Genomic DNA, 22,256 nt, shown 5'->3' on the forward strand with positions numbered 1-22,256 from the left:
TTTTCCCTTTAAACATCATAACGGTAATGTTCAAATTTATTTTGCTGGTGTTCAGCATTTAATATCGATTGATCTTTGCTACCCAGAAATTGCAGGGATGTAGGAAGATATGGAAACTGAATAGTTGCAGCTAGAAGCAGAAAAAGGAGAGAGAATGTCACGGGGAAATACAGTGGTAGCTAAGGCAAAGCAAAGCATTTTAATAGTTTCGTAATATGCTAGACTGATTTTTTTAATATGTGTGTTTTTAAAAATAAAATGCATTGATCTGAATAAACATTATGGATTGTCCTGAAATTTGTATGGCAGAGCAAACTACAAAATGTAAAATCTTTACAATATACTGGGATTTTGCTTCCAGCAACAGCTAGATGAAAACAGCCCTTTGGGAGATCTACTCAGAGGAGTACTGGATGTACCATCATGTCAGATTGGTAAGTTATGGAGGGAAAGGGGGGTAAAAAAAATCAATGTTATGCCCTCTTTCTGTAAAACTTCCTTCCTTGTTAGTAAGCCCTGTAGATGCAAAACCAGTTTGTTTTTTAAATAAGCAATTGTAAATCGATCAGTGACACAGTCTAGCATCCTTGTCTTCACCCAGACATGTGCAAAAAATAGTGAGATAGATTTAGAACTAAAAGCTAGAGACAGTGAGAAAAGGACAAGAGTACAGAGAATTTTAAAACAATTCCTGTTCCACAGAAGAACATTTAAATTAGGAGCTAGAGGCTGAGAAATTCAGAACTTTATGAAAACAGTCCAATGTGATATGTATAACAAGAAATGAGGCAAAATGTATGTTTTCTGTTCTTTGTTTCAACTTCTAAATTTTATTACTGGGTGATGCTATTGAAACTATTTTTTTGACTGTAACCCTAATGATTGTAGTCATTTATTCATGTTGATGATTATGAAAATCTATTGACAATCTCCTATATTTTTGTTCCTTGATATAGCTATCCGCCCTGAGGGGAAGAACAACCGTATGTTTGTGTTCTCCATTAGTATGGCATCTGTCTCACGTTGGTCGTTGGATGTTGCAGCTGATACTCATGAAGATCTGTTGGATTGGGTGAAGAAGATCCGTGAGGCAGCCCAAACTGCTGATGCCAGGGTAAAGGATGCTTGCTTTTAAAACCTTTTCAGAGTTTTTTAAAAAAAAGTCCTTGTATGTACTTCATACAGGTCACAGTTTGATGAGTATAAAGCTTCTTTCTCACAGGTTGACCTTGAAAAAATTACCGTATTTTTTGGAGTATAAGATGCACTTTTTTCCCTCAAAAAAGAGGGTGAAAATCTGGGTGCATCTTATACAGCATTTTTGGCCTACTGAAAACCCACCCCTTTTGCAAAAATGGATGTGCAGAGGGTTTGGGAGGCTTGCAAAGTGCTCCAGGGGGCTGGGGAGGGCAAGAACGAGCTCGTTTTTGCCCCCCCAGTTCCCAGGAGCTCTAAGAGCCTCCCAAAGCTCTGCATGCCCCCCCCCCCTTTTTTTTTTTGCAAAAAAATGAGGCTTGCAGAGGGTTTGGGAAGCCTGCAGAGTGCAAAAACTTTTTATTTATTTATTTACCTCTTCAAAATCATGGTGCGTCTTATACTCTGGTGTGTCTTATAGTCCAAAACGTACGGTAACTTGTTTCATGGGCTGAATATAGCTTGGGGAAATTGCTTTATCATTTAGAAACTCCACTTTTCACACTGAAGACCGGGTGGCAGGACTAAGAATCCTTATTAAAGCACCTATGGGAATGGCTCAATCTCCAATTTTATTCTTGGTTATGAATGTATTGATGAATGTTGCCGTTTCTCATAACCTATAATTGGGCAAATTGTGCAATCAACATTGTACTAATTCCAAAGCTATTCATCTTTATCATGCGCCCTGAAATCTGTTTTAACACTTATTTTGGAAGCTCTCTGAAGGGAAGATGATGGAACGGAGGAAAAAGATAGCTTTGGAGCTTTCAGAGCTTGTAATCTACTGTCGTCCTGTTCCCTTTGATGAAGATAGTAAGTATTCATGACTCTGGACATACTTGTTTATCTATTTATTAAATTTATATGCCACCCATTTTGCTATCCAGAGCAAAGGTGGCTAACATGCAATAAAAATAAATTACTGTACAAAAACAATTATAAATATAGAAATAGTTAACATTATAAAAAATAGATTTAAAAATGTACATTATCCCAAAATTAGACTTTTAGATTATTATCACAAAATTAGATTATCCCTAATTAAAATCTAAGGATTGGTGAGCATTGTGATTTAAGAATTAATTGTCCCAATGTGATTAAGAAAACTCTCGTGTATATTTTACTGCTATTGTGAAAAAATATAAAAAAATAATTCCAAAACTAAAATGAATGAGCTTTTTCAAGTTTATTTATTTTGAGATATTGTATCAAAATCTTACAAATATTGTAAAATTGCATCATTATTCAGTACTTCAGGATTTGCTTTTGTTACTCTAATCTTCCTGACTATCCTTACTTAAAATATATACCATAGTGAAGAAATATACATCTCATTTTTAAAAAAATCTTCTCATTCATTCTGTGAGGAATTAAGATTTTTTCAAATTAGCATCTCCCTATTCTCTACAGAAATCGGCACAGAGCGAGCCTGTTATAGAGATATGTCATCTTTTCCTGAAACCAAAGCAGAAAAGTATGTCAACAAGATCAAAGGGAAGAAATTTCTGCAGTATAACCGATTACAGCTTTCCCGCATATATCCCAAAGGACAGCGCCTGGACTCTTCCAATTATGATCCCCTTCCTATGTGGATCTGTGGCAGCCAGTTGGTGGCGCTCAACTTTCAAACACCAGGTGAGGCCAACTCTTTACTGAATATTTTATGGTGGTGACTGTGCAGAGGTGGGTTCCTATCAGTTCACACCTATTCGGTAGAACCAGTTCGTCAAATCTACCGAACTGGTTAGAAGAGGTTCCACCAGTGGACCCAGAAAGCAGGCCACACCTACAGAAGAGGTTCCAAAATTTTTTGAAACCCACCACTGGTCCTTGGATATGATTATCATGCTCATATTTATAAAACTCAATGCCCTGTGAAAGGTAAGGATGACTACTGCGTTTGTGGTGAAATCAGAACATTGCGTGTGTTGAAGTTGTTTTAACGCAAACCAAAGATGCCTTTTAAAAAACAAGTTTACATCATATTCTTATGCATGCCAGTGCTGTGTGTGAGGTAATTTAAGGTGGTTCTGACAAGTGTCGTCGGCATCTTCATATCCGGTCACAGGAGCGGCAAGCTACTCCCATCCGGTCACATGGGTGACAAGCCACTCCCACAAAGGAGGCCACACCCACAGAGTAGGTTCGAACAATTTTTGAAACCCACCACTGTGACTGTGGCAGGAATGGGCAATATGTGTCCCTCCAGTTGTTGTTGAATTGGTGTCCTGATAGACTTCATGCTCATCGATGATGGATGCCAGGGGCTACAGTTCAGCCATACCTGGAAGCCCACACTTTGACCATTTTGGCAAACATTACTGCATGAAGATGTTATTGCTTCAGATTTTAATGTTCTGAGTTCCAATCCTTCAAGACTGTTAACTATCACAGATCTTCTCCATTTGTGCCCACATTTTCTGGAATTGCATTTCCTCTTGAGTTCAAACAGTCTCAACTGCAGTATGTTTTCCAATAGCTATTAAAGTCCAGCTTTTTGAGAACAATTTGAACCTTTTTGCCACTTGCATACTGCTCAATGTTCATTATGTCCCTGTCTAATTTTGTTGTACATGATTGCATGTACAACATGCAATTTCTGTCTCTTTAAAAACCTTTTATTGTATTTGGAGTTGTTAACTACTCAATCATTTTCAGTTGGGCCAGCAATTTAGCTGTATACATTAATACAACTAGAAAATACTAAAACAATAAAAAACTTGCCCTCTGTTTTATAGGAACTGCATGTGCTTGAAGAAGAAAGTAAACGATAGACTCATAATTGGCTATAGTGGCGCATATGAGCCTCTTTCTTTCCTAGGACAATGTTGAATCAATAAGAAAGTCAAAGTAAAATAAGTTGTTCATCTTAAACTGCCAATAGTCTTAAAGAATAAGAGTGTTGGCTTCTTAAAAGTATTAATACTTTTTTTCAGTTAAGATAAGCATTCTTTGAATAAAATGACTGCTACAAAGAAATATTGCGTTTAAGATATTTTTCTCATGCTAAAAATTAATACTTCAGTACGTGGAGAATTGCATTCCAGATATATGAATTGTGCAGCAAACACTAAATTATAGGAAGAGCTTTATTCAGATATAAGGCACTCTTATTATTTTACCAAACTGCAATATTGTTTTACTGATGTTGAGGTGTTTGTCATCGAAATGCCTATGTTTTTGCAGACAAGCCAATGCAAATGAATCAGGCTCTATTTGTGTCTGGAGGCCAAAGTGGCTTTGCGTTGCAACCAGCCAACATGCGGGATGATGTCTTTGATCCCTTTGACAAGAACACCCTTCGTGGAATGGTGCCACTTTCCATCTCCATTGAGGTTTGTATTTTATGATTATCCAAGTGCCCACTAGAATGAATTCTAATGTTGACTTTATAATGGTTGAATGTTGCTTGGAGCTTCAGAAGATTGCTACATTATACCCTGAAAAGATTTGTGTGGTGCATATACATCTACAGACATTTTTTGGTTCAAAAGATCCTTGTGATTTATCTAGCTTTCACTTTTTAAAACCACATATTTAATATGAAAAGATGTATGTGCTGCTAAATTTGTAACATCATTTTGAAATAGTAAGCCAATTTTTATCATAAGGAAAAGATGGTGACATCCGCTTCCTGGTTTAAACTACCAGTTGTTTCTTACTGTGTATAAATTCTGAATTTGGTTTAAACTGATTTAATGAAACATACCGCAACGCCTGAAGCTATGATTTATTGTTTACTTGTTTTTATAAATAATATTCATTTCTAGCTGCCATTACCAAGGTGCAGCAATTAACCAGAGTTTAAAAATAAATGCAAATGCTTTTGATCTCTTTAATTATGCTGGAGGTGAAGATTTGCAAGAGAAGATGTTGTTGACTAATCTCAAAATTCATATAGATTCATTTTTGTTACCCTGAACATAGCATTACATCAAAAATGACACCAGCTTCCAATTGTTTTTAGACACAGGATATTCATTGGCTTAAGCTAAACCTGATTTGAAAATACTTAAACTCTTAAGGACTTTAGAGCCACATGCCTGTTTAAAAAAAATTCTCAGTTTTTCTTCTAGGATTATTTCCTAAGAATACTTGGGGACACTAAAGCATGAGTCTAAAACAGTATTTCTCAATCGTGGCAACTTTAAGATGTGTGGTCTTCAATTTCCAGAATTCTTGCTGACTGGGGAATTCTGAAGTTGAAGTTCACACATCTAAAATTTGCCATGATCTAAATAACAATTCTAGCACACATGGCATTATTACTGTAACAAGCAAAAGTAAGATCTTACTATCTGGAGCTGATTTTAACCAGGAACCAATGCTGATGAAGATAGCATATGAGCAAATCTAGACATGTCAATAACTACTGTATTTTTCGCACTATAAAATGCACTCCGCCTCCCAAAAGTGGGTGCAAATGTCTGTGCGTCTTATAGAGCGAATATTGCGGTGGGGGAAGGAGATTGGTGCCACCGCATTCGCTGCCATCAGGGAACACTGGAGCCTTCCCTGCTGAGCAGCTGATCGGTGGTTGGATCGGTGGAATACCGCCGATCAGCTGCGTTGCAGAGATCGCTGCCACCAATCACCACCAAATGGCAGTGGAGGCAATAGGTGGCGGCAATAGGCAGAGACAGTGATCCCCGTCACCTAGAACAGCTGATCGGCAGTATTCCAGAAGGCCAATCCAACTGCCAATCAATTGCTCTAGTGTTTCCTGGCGGCGGCAGCAGCTCAGTTCAGTTGACCAATGGTGGGTGCAATGGAGCAGAACCCTGAAGAGCCATGTGCTGGGGCTGTGATAGCATACTGAAACTTTTACCCATCATGGTATTGGCTGATGCCTGAACTTTTACTTGTGTTTAGTTGTGTACACTGCTACCAACAGCTTGCAGTTCTAATTGAGTCAAGATCTTCTGGGCCATATTCCGTGCCCAGAAATCCTATTCTGATCTTCCTTTATCCCCATATCCTCTGAATTCTCTCAACTAAGATTGCTATTAAATTCCTTCCTTGCCACATTTTCAGCATCCTGGTAATCACTGGCTCTCTTTGCTGTCTCTTTGCTCTCTCTGTGTTCATCTTCTCCCCACCCACTTTTCTCCCACTGCTTTAACATTCAAGTCTGCATTTCTTTTCCTTAAAAATCAAACATTTCCAACTGTAGAAACATATGGCTCAACACACAAGTTGTATCTATCAGTCTTCCCCCTGATTTCCTGCAGTTTACCTACTACCCAAACTAAGCTTCCTATTAGCTGAATGAAGTTTCATTGTAGGTTTGAGAGTTGTATGCAACGAAATTGCTTTTTAATGTATGGTAATGAGTGTACATTCAAAGTGACAATAAGATTATTTTAAGTCTTAAGGGTTTATTACTTGTTACGCCATAAAACCAGCCCTAATAAACAGGAAATCTGACTTCTCAAAGACAGACTAAAAGTGAACATATTGTACTACTTTCATGTTGTTGCTGTTATTGTTACCATTATTAATTATCATTTTATTTTTAGACTGTTCTTCATTTCAGAGGAGTTATTTATAAGAGAATAAGTGTAGTAGTGCTTTGAAACAAATCACAATAAAATGAACACTCTTCTAAAGAATAAATGAAAATGTATTTCTTTTTTAAAAGCAAGCAGTTTGGTTGTAACTTAGCTTTTAGCACCTGGGTGAACAAGTTCATCTAAAATTGATTCCTGAAGGGAGATAGTCTGCTAGACTAGCTGAGCTTCACTTGGGAGGAAAAATCCATTGGTGACATTCTTTGGCTTTGTCAGCTTTGTTTACTTCAGCTCAAATAGACATGTTTAATAATAGGCCATGCAAACACACACACACACCCTGAAAATATGATCTATTTGGAAATAAACAGTCACATTCTGGAAGTTCTACGAAACCGTTTCAGGACAAGTGTGCTTTAGGTAAAGATAATGGTTCCTCTCACACGTATGTGCTAGCCGTTCCCGACTTTAGGGGGCGGAGCTCATCTACGTTTCAAAGCCAAAGAGCCAGCGCTGTAGGAAGACGTCTCCGTAGTCATGTAGCCGTATAACTAAACACCAAAGGTACACAGAATGCTGTTACCTTCCCACCAAAGATGGTCCCTATTTTTTACTTGAATTTTTTACGTGCTTTCGAACTGCTAGATTGGCAGAAGCTGGGACAAGTAACAGGAGCTCACTCCTTTATGCGGCACTAGGGATTCGAACCGCCAAACTGCCAATCTTTCTGATCAACAAGCTCAGCGTCCCATGTGCCTTGCTTTATACCTTTTCTTCCCAACTCCTATCCTTCCTTTTGTTTATTGCCTCCTCTTAACTACTGCACCATCCATATTCACGCTTGCTAAAGCATCACCCCAATCTTGGCTTCTCCTGCTTTTACATTCCTACCCTGATTTCTATCAAGAACTATCTTGTTTTGCCTTATGTGGACCAAGATCCCTGAAAATGCATGTTTCGGATTAGGTCCACAATCACCTGTTCTCTGCATAGAGTACTGTGGCTGTTTGATGTGGGCATTGAACCTTCTTAGGTCAGTGTATTGAGCAATCCTCTAGTGACAGAAAACCAAAACCATAGTTGCTGCTTGGCCAAGTCTTCTCTTAACAAAAACCTAATGGAGATAAATAATAAATGAGCAAAACAATCATTGGAATTACTAGGGATAAATCATTCTGTAAGGGAGGCAGTTGACAACATACAAATCTCCTACCCATAGGTGGCTCCCTTTGTTTAGAAATCCAGTTAGATTAATCTTGTTTAGGGATTGTGTGTGTGTGTGTGTGTGTGTGACCAACTCGATGGATTCTAGCCATCTTGTAATGTAGAAAATGCAAACACTACACACTCCTCAGGCTATGTTTTGTTGCTGTTTTGATTGGGAATTGCCCTATTTATTGCAACGGACAACAATTTATGGCTCTTGCCGCTTGTAATTGGTCGTGTTGGCTGAAGATGATGGAAAATGAAGGCCAAACAGAATGCCTACCCCAGCCATTCTAGGATTATTAATCTAGGATTATTAAGAGAAAAATGGCAGCAAATATTAATATAGGTAAAGGACTTACGAATCCTAGCCAGTGTGACTTGTAACAGTAAGGAATGAGAGCTAATTGTAAGAGGTAATATTTAATTGTATTAAGTATCATTTCTATTCTGGAACCTAAGAGCTAATGTGTTCCAATTATTTCAATCTGGCAGTCTTAAGTAATTTTGTTTACTTAGAACTCTAAACATGATACTAGTTAATGTATTTTCTGGATTCCTATGACACTTTGAGCCATTAACTAACCACACTGGTTGGGTTTCCATAGGATCACTATGGCCATAGGACTTTTACAATTTGTTCTTAAAATTTTTAAATTGTATTGTTTCAACACTTTTGAACATCACTAACTTAAGCCCTGCACAGATTCTAATTGAAGACAGAAATGTTATTGGTGTTAAAGTTTGCTCAAGAGAAGAGCCTTCGGAAGCAGATTACTGCATCCGTTGACTGAAGACTCTGTAACCATTTGGCTCTGTAACAATTCGATAAATCAGAAATTTATCTAACAGTATGGGTTTTCTCCCTTCTGTGTGTCTTGTTCAGATTCTGGGGGCACGGCATCTTCCCAAAAATGGAAGGGGAATCGTTTGCCCATTTGTAGAAGTTGAGGTATCTGGAGCAGATTATGATAATACAAAACAGAAGACCGAGATGGTGGGTGAGTACCTGATCCTGCCATTTCAATTTCAGATTCCATTGCCAAAGATGTCAGTGTTATTTAATATCTCCTATATGATGATAGCAATTGAGAACATGTTCTCCTTTCACTTTCAAAAAATCAGCTTCTTTGTCATCATCATAAAGGTGTAGAGTTGATCTCACTCGGGGGCTTATGTCTTATTGCTCCTCCTCATCTCTTTTTCTCATGACTTTCTGGTTGAAGTGTGAAAAAGAAGCTTGCAATTGTTTGAGGAATCTGTGGGCAGTTATTTCAAATTTACTATGGGGCCTTGTTGTGGCGAGAAGTGTAGAAATGTTTCCTGTTCATTGAATGTCTGCAAATTGTTCCGGGCAGGTGACGAGGAGCTCCTTTCTATTTTGACACTAACTCTGGAAGTGTAGGCAACTGCAGAGATAAACCTGTACAACTATAGATTACTTAACATGCATTACATTAGAAAGAGAGAAAATGGATGTAATATATGTTTTGTTTTGAATTGTGCACTGTAGAATTGGAAGAAGCTATTTAAACTGGAGCAGATGTTTGAACTAAACTAAACTTTATATTAAAAGTTTTCAGAGTGTAAATTATTTATATGCGGAAAAATGCCAACTTTGGAACATAACCAAACAAGTGTCAGCTTTTCTGTAGTCAACATTCTCTCCCCTGCCAACCTCAGAACAAAATTTTAATGTGTAAATATTATTTAGTAACTGTAGTTACTCAAACTGCAGCGAATGGAAATACAGTTTGCATTTACTGTGGGTTTTAAGAGTTTGGATTCTTTACCTCTTGGGCTACTTTATTATTTATTTATTTTTTAAATCCTGTCCTTTATTAATCCTGTACTTTGTACAATTGTCTAATCAACAATTGGAGAATTTTCCAGATTTGTAGAAAATTTCAATCATGAAGTGCCTAAAAGTTGATATACTGTTGTTGCTGTTATTTTTGTTGTTCTAAGTAGCACTTGTTCTTTGTTATGTGTGTTCCTTAGTTAAGATTTTACCTTCAGGAATCATCTGTTGAAGAGAGATACAAAGTGTGTGTGTGTGTGGGGGGGGGGGGAAATATAGTTAGGATAGATTAGTAAAGGTAAGGGAATAAGAAATGATACTAAATTATGTCTGGGTTGGCGGAAATACCATCCCAAGGAAACATAAACTGAGATTTAAAATAGACACACCAACAACAATAGAAAAAGAAAGGGAGAGAGGAGGAGAGAATGAAAGGAAGATGGGGGGAAGAAGAAAGAGGTAAGGAGAGGAGGATGGAAAGGAGAGAAAGAGGAGGATAGAAAGGGGAAGAGGAAGAGCAGGAGTAGGAGAAAGGTACGGGAAGAAGGAAGGGGAAGGAGAGGAGGAAGAGGAAAGTAGAGAAGGGAGGGAGGGAGAAAGGAAAGGGAAAGGAAAGGAGGATGGAAGGGAGAGAAAAGGAAGGAGAGAGGGTAGGAAGGGAAAGAGGAAGAGCAGGAGCAAAGGAGAGGTAAGGGAAGAAGGAAGGGGAAGGAGAGGAGAAAGGAAGAAAGTAGAGAAGGGAGAGAGGGTGAAAAGAAAGAGGTAAGGAGAGGAGGATGGAAAGGAGAGAAAGAGGAGGAGAGAGGGTAGGAAGGGGAAGAGGAAGAGCAGGAGTAGGAGAAAGGTACAGGAAGAAGGAAGGGAAAGGAGAGGAGGAAGGAAGGAAGTAGAGAAGGGAGGGAGGGAGAAAAGAAAGGGAAAATAATGTGGTGTTACAACAGGAGGAAGGGATGGTAAACAAAGCAACCCAAACTGTATATTATAACCTATTAAATAAAATAATAAATGTATAAGAATGATAAATGTTAAAACACCTGTAACCAAACGACATGCTGTATGTGATGATAGTTTTTTTGTGTGTTTTTGTTTTGTTTTGTTTTTTATTGTTGTGTGTATGTGTTGTCTATGTAATAAAAATAAAAAAAATTATATATATATAAAAAAGGAATCATCTGTTGCTAGGATATTGGCTTGCAATTACTAATTAGATTATGTAGTTCAAGGAATCTAAATATTTGTAGAGATTTTACAATATAAGCAAAAGAGAAATATAGTATGATGACCAACAATTTGTTTCCATAGTGGTCAGCCACTGATGGTGGGAATTCCAGAAGCAGGATATTATTTATTATTTTATTTTATTTATTTTTCATATTTCTAAACCACCCATCTCCCTCAGAAAGGGTCTTACAGTATTACAACAATACTATAGTATTTTCCTGCTTCTTCATCATAGTGAATGACACTGAGTGTGTCCAGCCTAGTGGTAAATATATATTGATTATAACTAGCAAGATTTTACTCTTTGTCTAAAACTTTTTTTAAATTTCCATGTTGGTGGCCACCAAAATTTTTTGAGGTTGTAAATATAAAATGTAGTATTTTTATTTGTTCAGTCTGCACTAAAAAAATGAAACATTTTCTCGGAATGAATTAAATTTCAAGATAACTTTTGGGGGGAAAATATAACCTAATACATTAAAGATAATGTGTAGCTTTTCTATTAGCTCATGTTTCTTGCCATTTTTAGATTTGTCCTTTTTTAAAATTCCTAATGCCACACAAATCTGATTTACTTAAAACTATGAATGCTTACTTCCATTTAAATCTGTATACGTCAGGTGAAAACCATTTTAACTTCAGCCTGTTTTCTTTTATCCCAGAGGTGGGTGTTTCTATCTCAGGTTTTTAAAACAATTATTTCCCTTTAGTTAATCTAGATGTTTAGACTGTATTTAGATACAGATTTAGACTGTGTGCTTTGTAAGAAATCCACAAGTTTAGGAATAAGCTTATATAGCCCTAGCTGACATATAAAGAAATGAAATCTTTGTAACTGGTGTGTTTCTTTTAATAAGACAGTGGAGTCTTTAATTTCATCACTGAGAATGAGAAGTCAGATGAAGTATGTTGACAATAGCTGCAGTAAATGTGTCAACTCCTGCCTTTTCAACTTAGCCATATTTGGGAGCCAGTGTATTTGCATCACATGGTATTTGGGCCTGCTCAGCCATGAGCAAAAGTAGTAATCCTAACTTTGCTTTTCTACGTTTTGTGGTATATGAAGATCTGTTCAATAACCAGAACGTCTTAGTTTGTGTAGTGTTAGGCAGCTGCATTGCTTTCCTCCAATAAAAAACAGCTTTAATGAGGGATAGAAACTTAATTTTAAAACTATCTCAGTCTGTAACACATATTCAGGGACTGGCTGGGAGTCTTCTCCCATTAGGAATTCTTATGCTTAAGACATTAAGATCCAGCTGCATGTTTTCATTGGTTGCAATCCTCTAACCTCTAATGGAAGCTAGTGCAGGGATTTATCCCATTGTTTTGAATAATATAAGATAAATAGACAATTTGCCTAGGCCCAGGGAAGAATAACCAAACCAAAGGTTCTTATTACCAAAGCCTGTAATAATTTCTCATGATATTATTTTGGAAAGATTATTATCATCATTTTAGAAGGGATGTGCATTTGTTTTTTTTACCTTTTCACATAATCAACCCATTGCTTCAATTATCACTTTGAATAATACTGTCTGAATTCACCCAAATTTAACTTATTATGCTTATTATGCTTAGACCCCTCCTAAAGAAGCCATCTCTGGATCCAGCTGTTCTTAATAACTATCGCCCAGTCTCCAACCTTCCCTTCCTTGGGAAGGTTGTGGAGAAGGTGGTGGCCTTCCAGCTCCAACGGTCCTTGGATGAAGCAAACTATCTCGACCCCTTCCAGTCAGGCTTCAGACCCGGTTACAGCACTGAAACCGCTTTGGTCGCATTGACCGATGATCTCTGGAGAGCCAGAGATGGAGGACATTCCTCCATCCTGGTCCTCCTTGACCTCTCAGCGGCTTTCGATACCATCGACCATGGTATCCTTCTGCGACGACTGCGGGAGGTGGGAGTGGGAGGCACCGTGTTGCGGTGGTTCTCCTCCTACCTCTCGGACAGGTCGCAGTCGGTGTTAGTGGGGGGGCAGAGATCGTCCCCTAGGCCCCTAACATATGGGGTGCCTCAGGGCTCGGTCTTATCCCCCCTACTATTCAACATCTACATGAAACCGCTGGGAGAGATCATCCGTAGGCACGGGATCAGATACCATCAATATGCGGACGATACCCAGTTGTATCTGTCCGCCCCGTGCCAACTCAATGAAGCGGCAGACGTGATGAACCGAGGCCTTGAGGCCGTTATGGACTGGATGAGGGTTAACAAGCTTGTGCTCAACCCAGAAAAGACCGAGTGGCTGTTGTGTTTTCCTCCCAAAGATTCGACCAATATTCCATCACTCAGGCTGGGGGGTCAAATCTTATACCCCTCAGAGAGGGTCCGCAACTTGGGAGTCCTCCTGGATCCACAGCTATCGTTTGACCACCACCTGACGGCTGTGACCAGGGGGGCATTCGCCCAGGTTCGCCTGGTGCGCCAGTTGCGACCCTACCTGAATCGGGAGGCACTCACAACAGTCACTCGGGCCCTTGTGACCTCTAGGCTGGAATACTGCAATGTGCTCTACATGGGGCTGCCCTTGAGGAGCATCCGGCGACTTCAGCTAGTACAGAACGCGGCCGCGCGAGTGATTGTGGGTGCACCTCGGTTCACCCACATAACACCTATCCTCCGCGAGCTGCGCTGGCTACCTGTCGATCTCCGGGTGCGCTTCAAGGTGCTATTAGTCACCCATAAAGCCCTGCATGGTAGTGGATCTGGATACTTGAGAGACCGCCTTCTGCCAATTACCTCCCTGCGACCAATTAGATCTCACAGGTTGGGCCTCCTCCGTATTCCATCGGCCAGCTAGTGCCGGCTGGCAACCACAAGGAGGAGGGCCTTCTCAGTAGTAGCCCCGACCCTTTGGAACGAACTCCCCATGGAGATTCGTACCCTCGCCACCGTCCAGGCCTTCCGCACAGCCCTTAAGAACTGGCTAGCCCGTCAGGCCTGGGGACAAGGATAGCCGCCCCTCCCGAATGATGAATGTATGTTGCTTATTACTTTTATTATATGTGTCTGCGTCATTGTTTCGTATTCCCCCTCCCTGATTTTATGTGAGCCGCCCTGAGTCCCCTCAGGGAAAAGGGCGGCCTACAAATATTAATAAAATCTCTAAATCTCTCTTTATTAATCTTTTTCTCTTAAATATAATGACAACAGCGCTTAGACTTATATACCGCTTCACAGTGCTTTGCTGCCCTCTCTAAGCAGTTTACAGAGTCAGCATATTGCCTTCAACAATTTGAGTCCTCATTTTACCGTGCTCAGAAGGATGGAAGGCTGAATCAACCTTAAGCCAGTGAGAATCGAACTACTGGCAATTGGCAGTCAGCAGAAGTAGCTTTCGGCACTGCATTCTAATCACTGCTCTTGGTACACTGGTTAGAATGCAGTATTGCAGGCTAGGTATAAGGAAGAATGTGTACTTGTCAGGTTCAGAAATGGTGCTTTAGATGTTAAATTCCAAAACACAATTTTGTGCTTTGCGGAGAAGATAAGTAATCAAAAAACATCTTGGTTGTAATTTAAATTCACTGCTGTAAGCATTATATTTCTTTGTATGCAAATAAATACAAAGACTTATTCTGTAAGCGGCCTTGAGTCGCCATTGGCGAATAGACGGCAATAAAAAATAAATAAATAAATAAAATAAATTCCACGTATATCTGATGGTATCTTTTGTTTACTCTAGTGGACAACGGACTGAATCCTGCTTGGACCCCAAAGACTTTTCAGTTCCATGTCAGTAATCCTGACTTTGCTTTTCTGCGCTTCGTGGTATATGAAGAGGATATGTTCAGTGACCAGAACTTCTTAGCTCAGGCCACTTTCTTGGTTAAAGGCCTAAAGCCAGGTAAATGAGAAGAAAGGTCTTCTGTCAAGGATAGTTGTGTTGATACAGAAAGAGGTAGTCCTTGGTTAATGATTGCCTTGTTCAGCTCGTGGTCAGTTTTGTCAGTGCTGAAAAAATAAATTCATAACTGGTCCTAAAACATACAGCTGTCATTATGTAGATCAGTAGTCTCCAACCTTGGCAACTTTAAGACTTGTGGACTTCAACTCCCAGAGTTCCTCAGCCAGCTTTGCTGGCTGAGGAACTCTGGGAGTTTGAGTCCACAGGTCTTAAAGTTGCCAAGGTTGGAGACCACTGATGTAGATGACCAGCACAGTAAGCGGCAAAAGAAATCTCAATGTAGCATTAGATTTTATTTTATTTTTTAAAAAGGGCATGTTAAAGGCATAAATACCTTATTTAAATGTTATATTTTTAAAAATTATAAATGCTCAACACTGCTGACTTGCTCCCTACTCATAATTCATTTTGTTACCTTTGAGGATACCGGGCTGTACCTTTGAAGAACAACTATAGTGAGGATCTGGAATTGGCCTCCTTGCTTGTTAAGATAGATAAAATTCCTCTCATGGTAAGTTGTTATTTTACAAATGAAGCTTGAATGCCACTATTTTGTAGTAACTAGAACAGGACGACAAAGGTTATTCTAGCTTTAAGAATAAACTAGTTAATCAATCTGCTTTTAACTAAGAATGGCTAAGATTTGGGGGGGGGGGTACCAACAGTAGCCTTACGATATCATGTCTCTTTGGGAACTTTGCATTTTTGTAGTTTCTGACATACTTTAGACAATGTGTTTTCTGCCCCAGATCCTCTTTATCAAGGCTACACAAGGTGATGTCCCAGGGACACACATGGTCTTCAGAATTGCTGCTGAATTCTAATTATGATAAAAGCAGGAAGTTAGGAAATATATATTAAATGCGTTTCATTAAATGTATTTAAAGTAAACTCAATCTTTTCTTTGCCTGCTCTTTAGAGTTCAGCCCACTTGGACCAAAAGGATAAGAATAGCAATAGCACTTAGCCTTATATACCACTTCACAGTGTTTTATAGCCTTCTCTAAATGGTTTACAAAGTCCTCATATTTCCCCCAACAATTTGGGTCCTCATTTTAGTGACCTTGGAAGGATGGAAGGCTGAGTCAAACTTGAGCATGGTGAGAATCAAACTGCAGATAGTCAGCAGAATTAGCCTGCAGTACTACATTCTAACCACTGCACCATCACGGATCTTGTAGTAATTATAATACAGTATTATCTATATTCTGATTTAGCCCATGGTTTGCTAAGATAGGAATTTAATAACTTTTAGTTCTTTTGCCCCTAGGATCTTCAAGCTAATTTACTTGCAGTGAAATGTATAGTGAAATGTCTTCTTTTTTGTAAGATAAACATGCAAGCCAAATAAATTTGCTTATGTATGGTAACAAACACTTCTATTTTTTTTAAAAAAAGAAAGAATTGTAGCTACTACATTCCCTGAGAAAGGGAGAAATGGGTGTTATTCAGTGGTTTTGTAATTTACCCATTGCTTTGAGTCTCATTAAAAAAAAGTTCTCCAAACTTCCTGCTAACTTGGCCAGCAAAATGAAATTGGCTTTAAAACCTAAGTAAGGAGTTAAGCTAGCTTGTTGACTGATATTTTAATGAAATGATTGTGAAGAACTGGTTTAGTTTTCATTTTAGTAGGATAAAAAAAAATAAGAGTGAGGATTTAAAAAAAAAAACCTTAACTAAGTGATGTCATTTTTTAAATATATTCATATTTAAATTTGTTTTGTCCTATTACACAAAATTTCACAAATTTATTTGCTGATGATACATGTGTGTATGCATACATGTACGTAATAACAAATTCCTTAAGTATTTCTATGATGTTGGATGGCGAGATCTGAGGAAGATCCAGTGAATTCCTGGCTGAATTGAATTTTCTTCCTCTCTGTAGAAATGAGATCAAAGGTTTTTAGTTGTTATTCTTTCTATCCTGGAACAGGAAAATGGTGAAACGAACCCCTTTGCAGCATCGCCTTTCCGAGAGAGGTCTGCTGATTCCCCAAATCAGCTCTTGGCAGGCAGAGCCAGAGAAGGTTCCTTGGAAGCACGATATCAGCAACCATTTGAAGATTTCAGGACGTCACAGGAGCAGCTATCAGACCATTTTGACAATCGCGATAGAAGGTAAGTGTGTAAAATTAAATTTACATATTTGGATGCTCTGCATAGTAGACCAATTCTAATAAAGTAAATAAAGGTAAAGGTTTCACTGTCCAGTCTTGTCCAACTCTATGGTCAATGTTCAACTCTATTTGTTAGCCAAGGGAGCCAATGTTGTCCAAAGATATTTCCATATGGCCAACATGATTATACCGATATCCCGAGGCTCATGGACTGCTGTTACCTTTCCACCAAAGTGGACCTATTGATCTACATTTGCATGTTTTCAAACTGCCAGGTGGGCAGGTAATGGGAGCTCACCCCATTATAAGATGCTTGGGTCTCAAACTCTGGCTGTTCAGTTTTCCAGCTGACAAGCTCGGCATCTTTAATCACTGAGCCATCACACCCCACACAATAAAATAAAGTAAGTTTCTGGTATTTGTTTTCAAAGTTAGTTATTTTGACATTATATGGTACTGGGCTTGTGTTGGCTAACTCTGCTTGGCCCAAGATACCTTATTGTATATTCTAGAGCTAACTTATTCCATGATTGTTGCCTTATATTTTCTCCCCAAAGATTTGCAACGAGGTCACAATAAGGGAGGGAAATTACTTTTATAAAGTTGTCATTGCAAAGAATCCAAATAAACATTAATCCAGATGGCTGAGATGGAATTTTCCTTTTTTATTTTTTGAAGGAAGAACATTATGTTGTGGAGTCAGCCTTCCATGTTATAAAGTACCTCCTACCCACTTGTCTTTTAATACTCCAAATGTCCCAAATGATGTTGCTTCTCTTTTTGGTACAAAATGTCACATTTCCAAACCTATCACCACCTCCACTGCCAAAAGTGGTCAATTCTATCAGAATGGAGAACAATGTGGTGAACTATGAATATTTAATGCAAAAGCATCCTGCCTCTAGAGTATGAGGCCATACAAGTTTATTGGTTTTGGAAGAGGAACATCTAAGCTATCATTGGGACTCAGATGTGCCAGTGAAACTGCTGATGTCTTTTTTTCCCCCCTAGCATGCCATAATTTTTAATTTGGTTTCACTTTTGTATTTAGACCTTCTAAAGAGCTCAGGGCTTCACCATTTTATCTTCACAACAACTCAGTTGGATAGGCAATGAGTAAATGTCTACCTCTCTGTTGTGGCCCACCGGCGGCCAGCAGAACTGGCAGCAGAGTCAGACAGTGAGAATGGGGTGGATTGGGGCCAATCCTGGGGGCTGAGGAAAGATCAGAAGAGGGCTCTGTGTCGGAGGCAGAGAGGAAGCTAGACAACAGTGAGGCAGAGGAACAGCTGGAGCCTGTTCCCAATGTGTGCATGCACAGAGCTGCCAGAAGACAAGAACAACTAAGAAAACAGGTTGACTTAGGAGTAAAGCCACACCTTGGCATTGATTGGCCCCTGCCATAGAGGAGCAAAAGAGGAGCGAACAGGGAGAGGGCTTTTGCAGAAAAGAGTTCGTTCCTTCAGTCGTTTCAAGAGTGGAGAGTTTTGTTTGTGACTATAGGAGACTCTGCGCCAAGTGTTGCCTTGCCCAGTGGTTGGAAACTTGTTATCTGGCAGCTCAAGCGAGAGAAGGTTCGTGTTGATAAATATTCCTCTGAAAGACTGTTTGCCAAGCCTTGCTGACAGTGAATGAAAGGAATTCAGAGTCATGTAAATAAAAGAGGTTTTGCCAGGACCAAGACTCTGCTTCATACTTGTTAAGGAAACCTGGGTCAGAACACTCTTGGGTAAACTTACCCAATCATCAGTTTCATTGCTATTGTACGGTTACTCCAACAAAATTCTAACCAATATTTGACTATTTTTAAAATGAGTTGAATTTGCAATTTCTTTCCCTGCAGGTTCCTGCGAAGGACACGGGTGAATGGGGATAACCGCCTCTAGCTCCAGTTTGCCTGCTGGAAAGCACTCCTCCGGTGCTTGTGATTCTCACGGATTGCTGTGAACTGGTTTCTATGGAAACGTCACATGCTTTGGCCTACTTTCAGGCAGCTTTTCCAGTTTCTGTTCTGAAGGATGTTCAAGTGAAAAACTTTTTTTTTTAGAAAAGAAACATCAAATCACACATCAATCACTTTATTGTTGAGGAGAAAAAGACCTTCAGAACCAAAACAGAGAGAAAAAGTACTGAATGTGTGTATCTTGTCAGTAGCTAAGGCTCAACACAAAATCCAGTCAGCAGTTTCCTTTTTCTGTGTCACTGAAGTTCCAGAGAGGATAATACCTCAGAGCTGCCAACAAAGCATCTTTCCTTTACTCAGCTGAGAGAAGCTGATTTTTTTAAAAAAATATTATTATTAATTTTATTACACTTCTTAATCACTGATGGTGCACAGAAAAAGATATTTCCATTTCAAGAGAAAGTACAATTGTTCTCGTGGTATTAGAGCACAAGCCCAATAGGGCATACTGGGCCCAGTCTTTGGGGCCATGTCAAGCTATGCAAGGTTTTAAATCTGTCAGTATTGAGCAGAGCTGCCAAGTTTCTTACTTTGGCAGATCTTGGGTTTCATTAGCTGGGGTTTAAGTGCAGAAGACCATCAGCAAAGCTGTCCAATAGCCTCCTTTTTATGTGGCCTCTTAATGACTAGTGTCAAGCAGAAATGGGCCACCCAGTAGAGAATGGATGACTTGAGATTTCGAGAGGCAACTTTGAAGAGGTAGGAACAGACGGAATACATGAGCCAAAGCCAGCTCTGCAAGACGTAGAGCTCTTGCCACTACTTATTTGTTGCCTCTGCTTCCATAATGCAGAGTTTCGGCCACTTGTGCTGGAGCAGAATAGTCATCTTGGGTCATGTGCCCTGCTGCAATAGTTCTCAGTATTGCTGAAGAGAGGCCCTACAATCTTTGTAGGGTTAACAAGCTAAGGAAGCATTTTTAGCTTCTCTTTGAGTTTTCACCATTGCACCTCTTGTTTTGGAGGAGATGATATTTTTTTTGTACAGGACCAGGCCATCTCCGCTTTTTAAGAAAGCTTTTCTCCATGTTCTTTAGGTCAGGCCATCCGAAGGCAGTTGTCATGATGTGCCAGTTGCCCAGCGTGTCATAACATGTCTATTGCTACAGAAACAGTGAAAATTACATGCTGCTGTCTTTTGTCTACTAGCAAGGTGACAAAAACCCAAGAATAGTGCTCAGTGTTTCTATTTTACTTTGCTGGATAAAGGAGAGCAGATATATCCCAATCTACAAAGGCAAGCTTCACCATACATGGTCGTGTGAACAATGCATTATTTGACTTTCTGAAGGAGGAGCTTAGATCCTCTAACTCCACCCGATGTATGGATAGAGATCTACCATTTGTTGGGATGAATCAGGCTGCACAATAAAAGTTCTGAATTGATATACTGAGATCCAGCTGTGTGTTTTGTAAGAAGAGGAAAACAAATTGGGATTCAAATTAAGCCATATGTGTTGTAGCATTGCTTGAAACAACAAAAGGTTTGCTTCAAGGTAGAAAACCAGGTTAAAAATTAATCAGTAAAGGTATGCTAGGCTCTTATAAATTTCATCCTAAGACAGCATGCCATCACAACAAATGTGTGTTGAGTAGGCATACTGACAGAGTAATGGGAAACCAGGTTACTTCCAAAGCATATATTGGCTGCCTTTAGATTGACAGATGGGTTTATAAAACCCAACTAATTTAAGCTAATGATGCTTTAGCTCTTCCCAGGCCAGGAAATGTATGTCATTTATTGAATGTACAGGTGTCTCCCATTCATTGTGCTGACTATAGTGTTTATTTCTACCAAGTTAAATGCAAGATGAATTAGTTGAAAAGCATGGGGGTGGAATACTAGATTTACTTGTTACTGAGTCTGAATTTAAAGTATGTGCACAAAGTGTCTTGCTAAGCAAAGCTGAAGCTAATAAGGACACACAGGAATGCTATGTGCCCATATAATTTACTTGTGTACATTTTGTACTAGTAGTCTTATTCATTCTGGAGGCCAGACTGTGGATCTCAGTCAGTCATTATCCTCCTGTTCTCCTTCCCTACAACAAGCTGAAGCTTAAGACATTTATCAGCTTGGGCTACCATACCTGAAAGAGTGTCTTTGCTGTGTTTGGCACAGAATTCCCAAACAGATGATATAAAAATACATTTTGTCTAATACATTCTTTTTTAGTTTTGTTTTTTTTTAAAAATTCATACCCTTGAAATATCTTTTAGAAAGTGTAACTAAGTGATTTAAGTGTAACAAAAAACTTAGGATGCTGGAACATGTGTTTACTTTAAATAAGAGCAATCCTGCCAATTGTACCTAAAGCATGTTCTAATTATTGTTTTTGTCCAGAATTAACATGTTAAGACAGTTGATCAGATATTTGATGAGGATGATTGAAGTCCACTTTTTCTATGGTTCTATCTAGATTATCATCTCTATCAATCTGCTCTTTTTGATTTTGTTTTGTTTCCTGTTTTCAATCATTTATAAACTGTCCAGAGTTGTTGGCCGTTGGGTGGCATATAAATGTAAATTATTATTGTTGGTCACATAGTCAGCCAGATGTTTACACTGGATTTGGCATTTTTATCTACCTACTGAGTCCTTCCCAAGGATTAGGATAGGCATTTGTGGTTGTTATTTTCCAAAAACACTTTCATGAATTGCAATAATAAGCGTAGGCTAACACCAGCTAAAGAATTGGGAGCTTTCACATTGTTGTACATATAATAGTAATAATTGCCAAGTTGTTTTTGAAAAACTAAGAGAAAGAAGATCAACTTGAATGTAGTTTGTACTGATTTCAAAAAGGCATTTGATTCCCTGCCACAACTGGATAATCAAACTAAAAGACATCACTAAAACATCAGAAGCTTTGTGCAAAAAATAATGGCACAATAGAAGACACGGCGGCTAGTCAGTGGGGACAGACTGGGAAAGGTTAACATCAAGAGGGGCATATTTCAAGCAGACTCAGTAGAGTTGACAACGAACTGAACTGTAGGTGGATGTGGAATGTTGCAAGTACACCAGACAGTTGAAAAAGAAGGAAGAATATCTGAAGGGCAGTACAAACATACACTAAAGTTAATGCACCATGAAAGTCCACTGAATAGCAAACTGATCCATAAGAAAGATAGCATTTAAATGCCCATTATTCCTTTGATGACAATATTAAAACCCCACAATCTACCAGTATGTTGCAATGAGAACTAGGCTGATCATCTTTATATCGGTCCCATCTCTAATCTCTGGCAGCATGGTTCTTCCCCACTGAGTTTGGAAAGCTGTGTATACAGGACAGTGGCCCACATTTTTCAAATCCACTTGTATA

At 39.0% G+C, this 22,256-nt stretch overlaps 1 protein-coding gene across 1 annotated transcript in view; it reads left to right on the plus strand.

The window, feature by feature from the left end:
* Nucleotides 1-20,315, plus strand: part of PLCG1 (phospholipase C gamma 1) — a 135,099-nt gene extending 114,784 nt beyond the window's left edge. The window contains exons 23-32 of the mRNA XM_087720377.1: nucleotides 362-434; nucleotides 957-1,114; nucleotides 1,914-2,010; nucleotides 2,608-2,832; nucleotides 4,384-4,532; nucleotides 8,800-8,914; nucleotides 14,624-14,785; nucleotides 15,268-15,356; nucleotides 16,782-16,966; nucleotides 18,809-20,315. Of these exons, the coding sequence (XP_087576503.1) occupies nucleotides 362-434; nucleotides 957-1,114; nucleotides 1,914-2,010; nucleotides 2,608-2,832; nucleotides 4,384-4,532; nucleotides 8,800-8,914; nucleotides 14,624-14,785; nucleotides 15,268-15,356; nucleotides 16,782-16,966; nucleotides 18,809-18,851 (1,296 nt within the window). The 3' untranslated portion in view covers nucleotides 18,852-20,315. The remainder of the gene's footprint in view (nucleotides 1-361; nucleotides 435-956; nucleotides 1,115-1,913; nucleotides 2,011-2,607; nucleotides 2,833-4,383; nucleotides 4,533-8,799; nucleotides 8,915-14,623; nucleotides 14,786-15,267; nucleotides 15,357-16,781; nucleotides 16,967-18,808) is intronic.
* The last annotated feature ends 1,941 nt before the right edge of the window (nucleotides 20,316-22,256 follow it).

The sequence above is a fragment of the Thamnophis sirtalis genome, unplaced genomic scaffold (genome assembly GCF_051295495.1).
Source record: "Thamnophis sirtalis isolate CommonGarterSnake01/CBP01778 unplaced genomic scaffold, rThaSir2_p1.2 scaffold_7, whole genome shotgun sequence".
In the NCBI taxonomy this organism is placed as follows: Eukaryota; Metazoa; Chordata; class Lepidosauria; order Squamata; family Natricidae; genus Thamnophis; species Thamnophis sirtalis.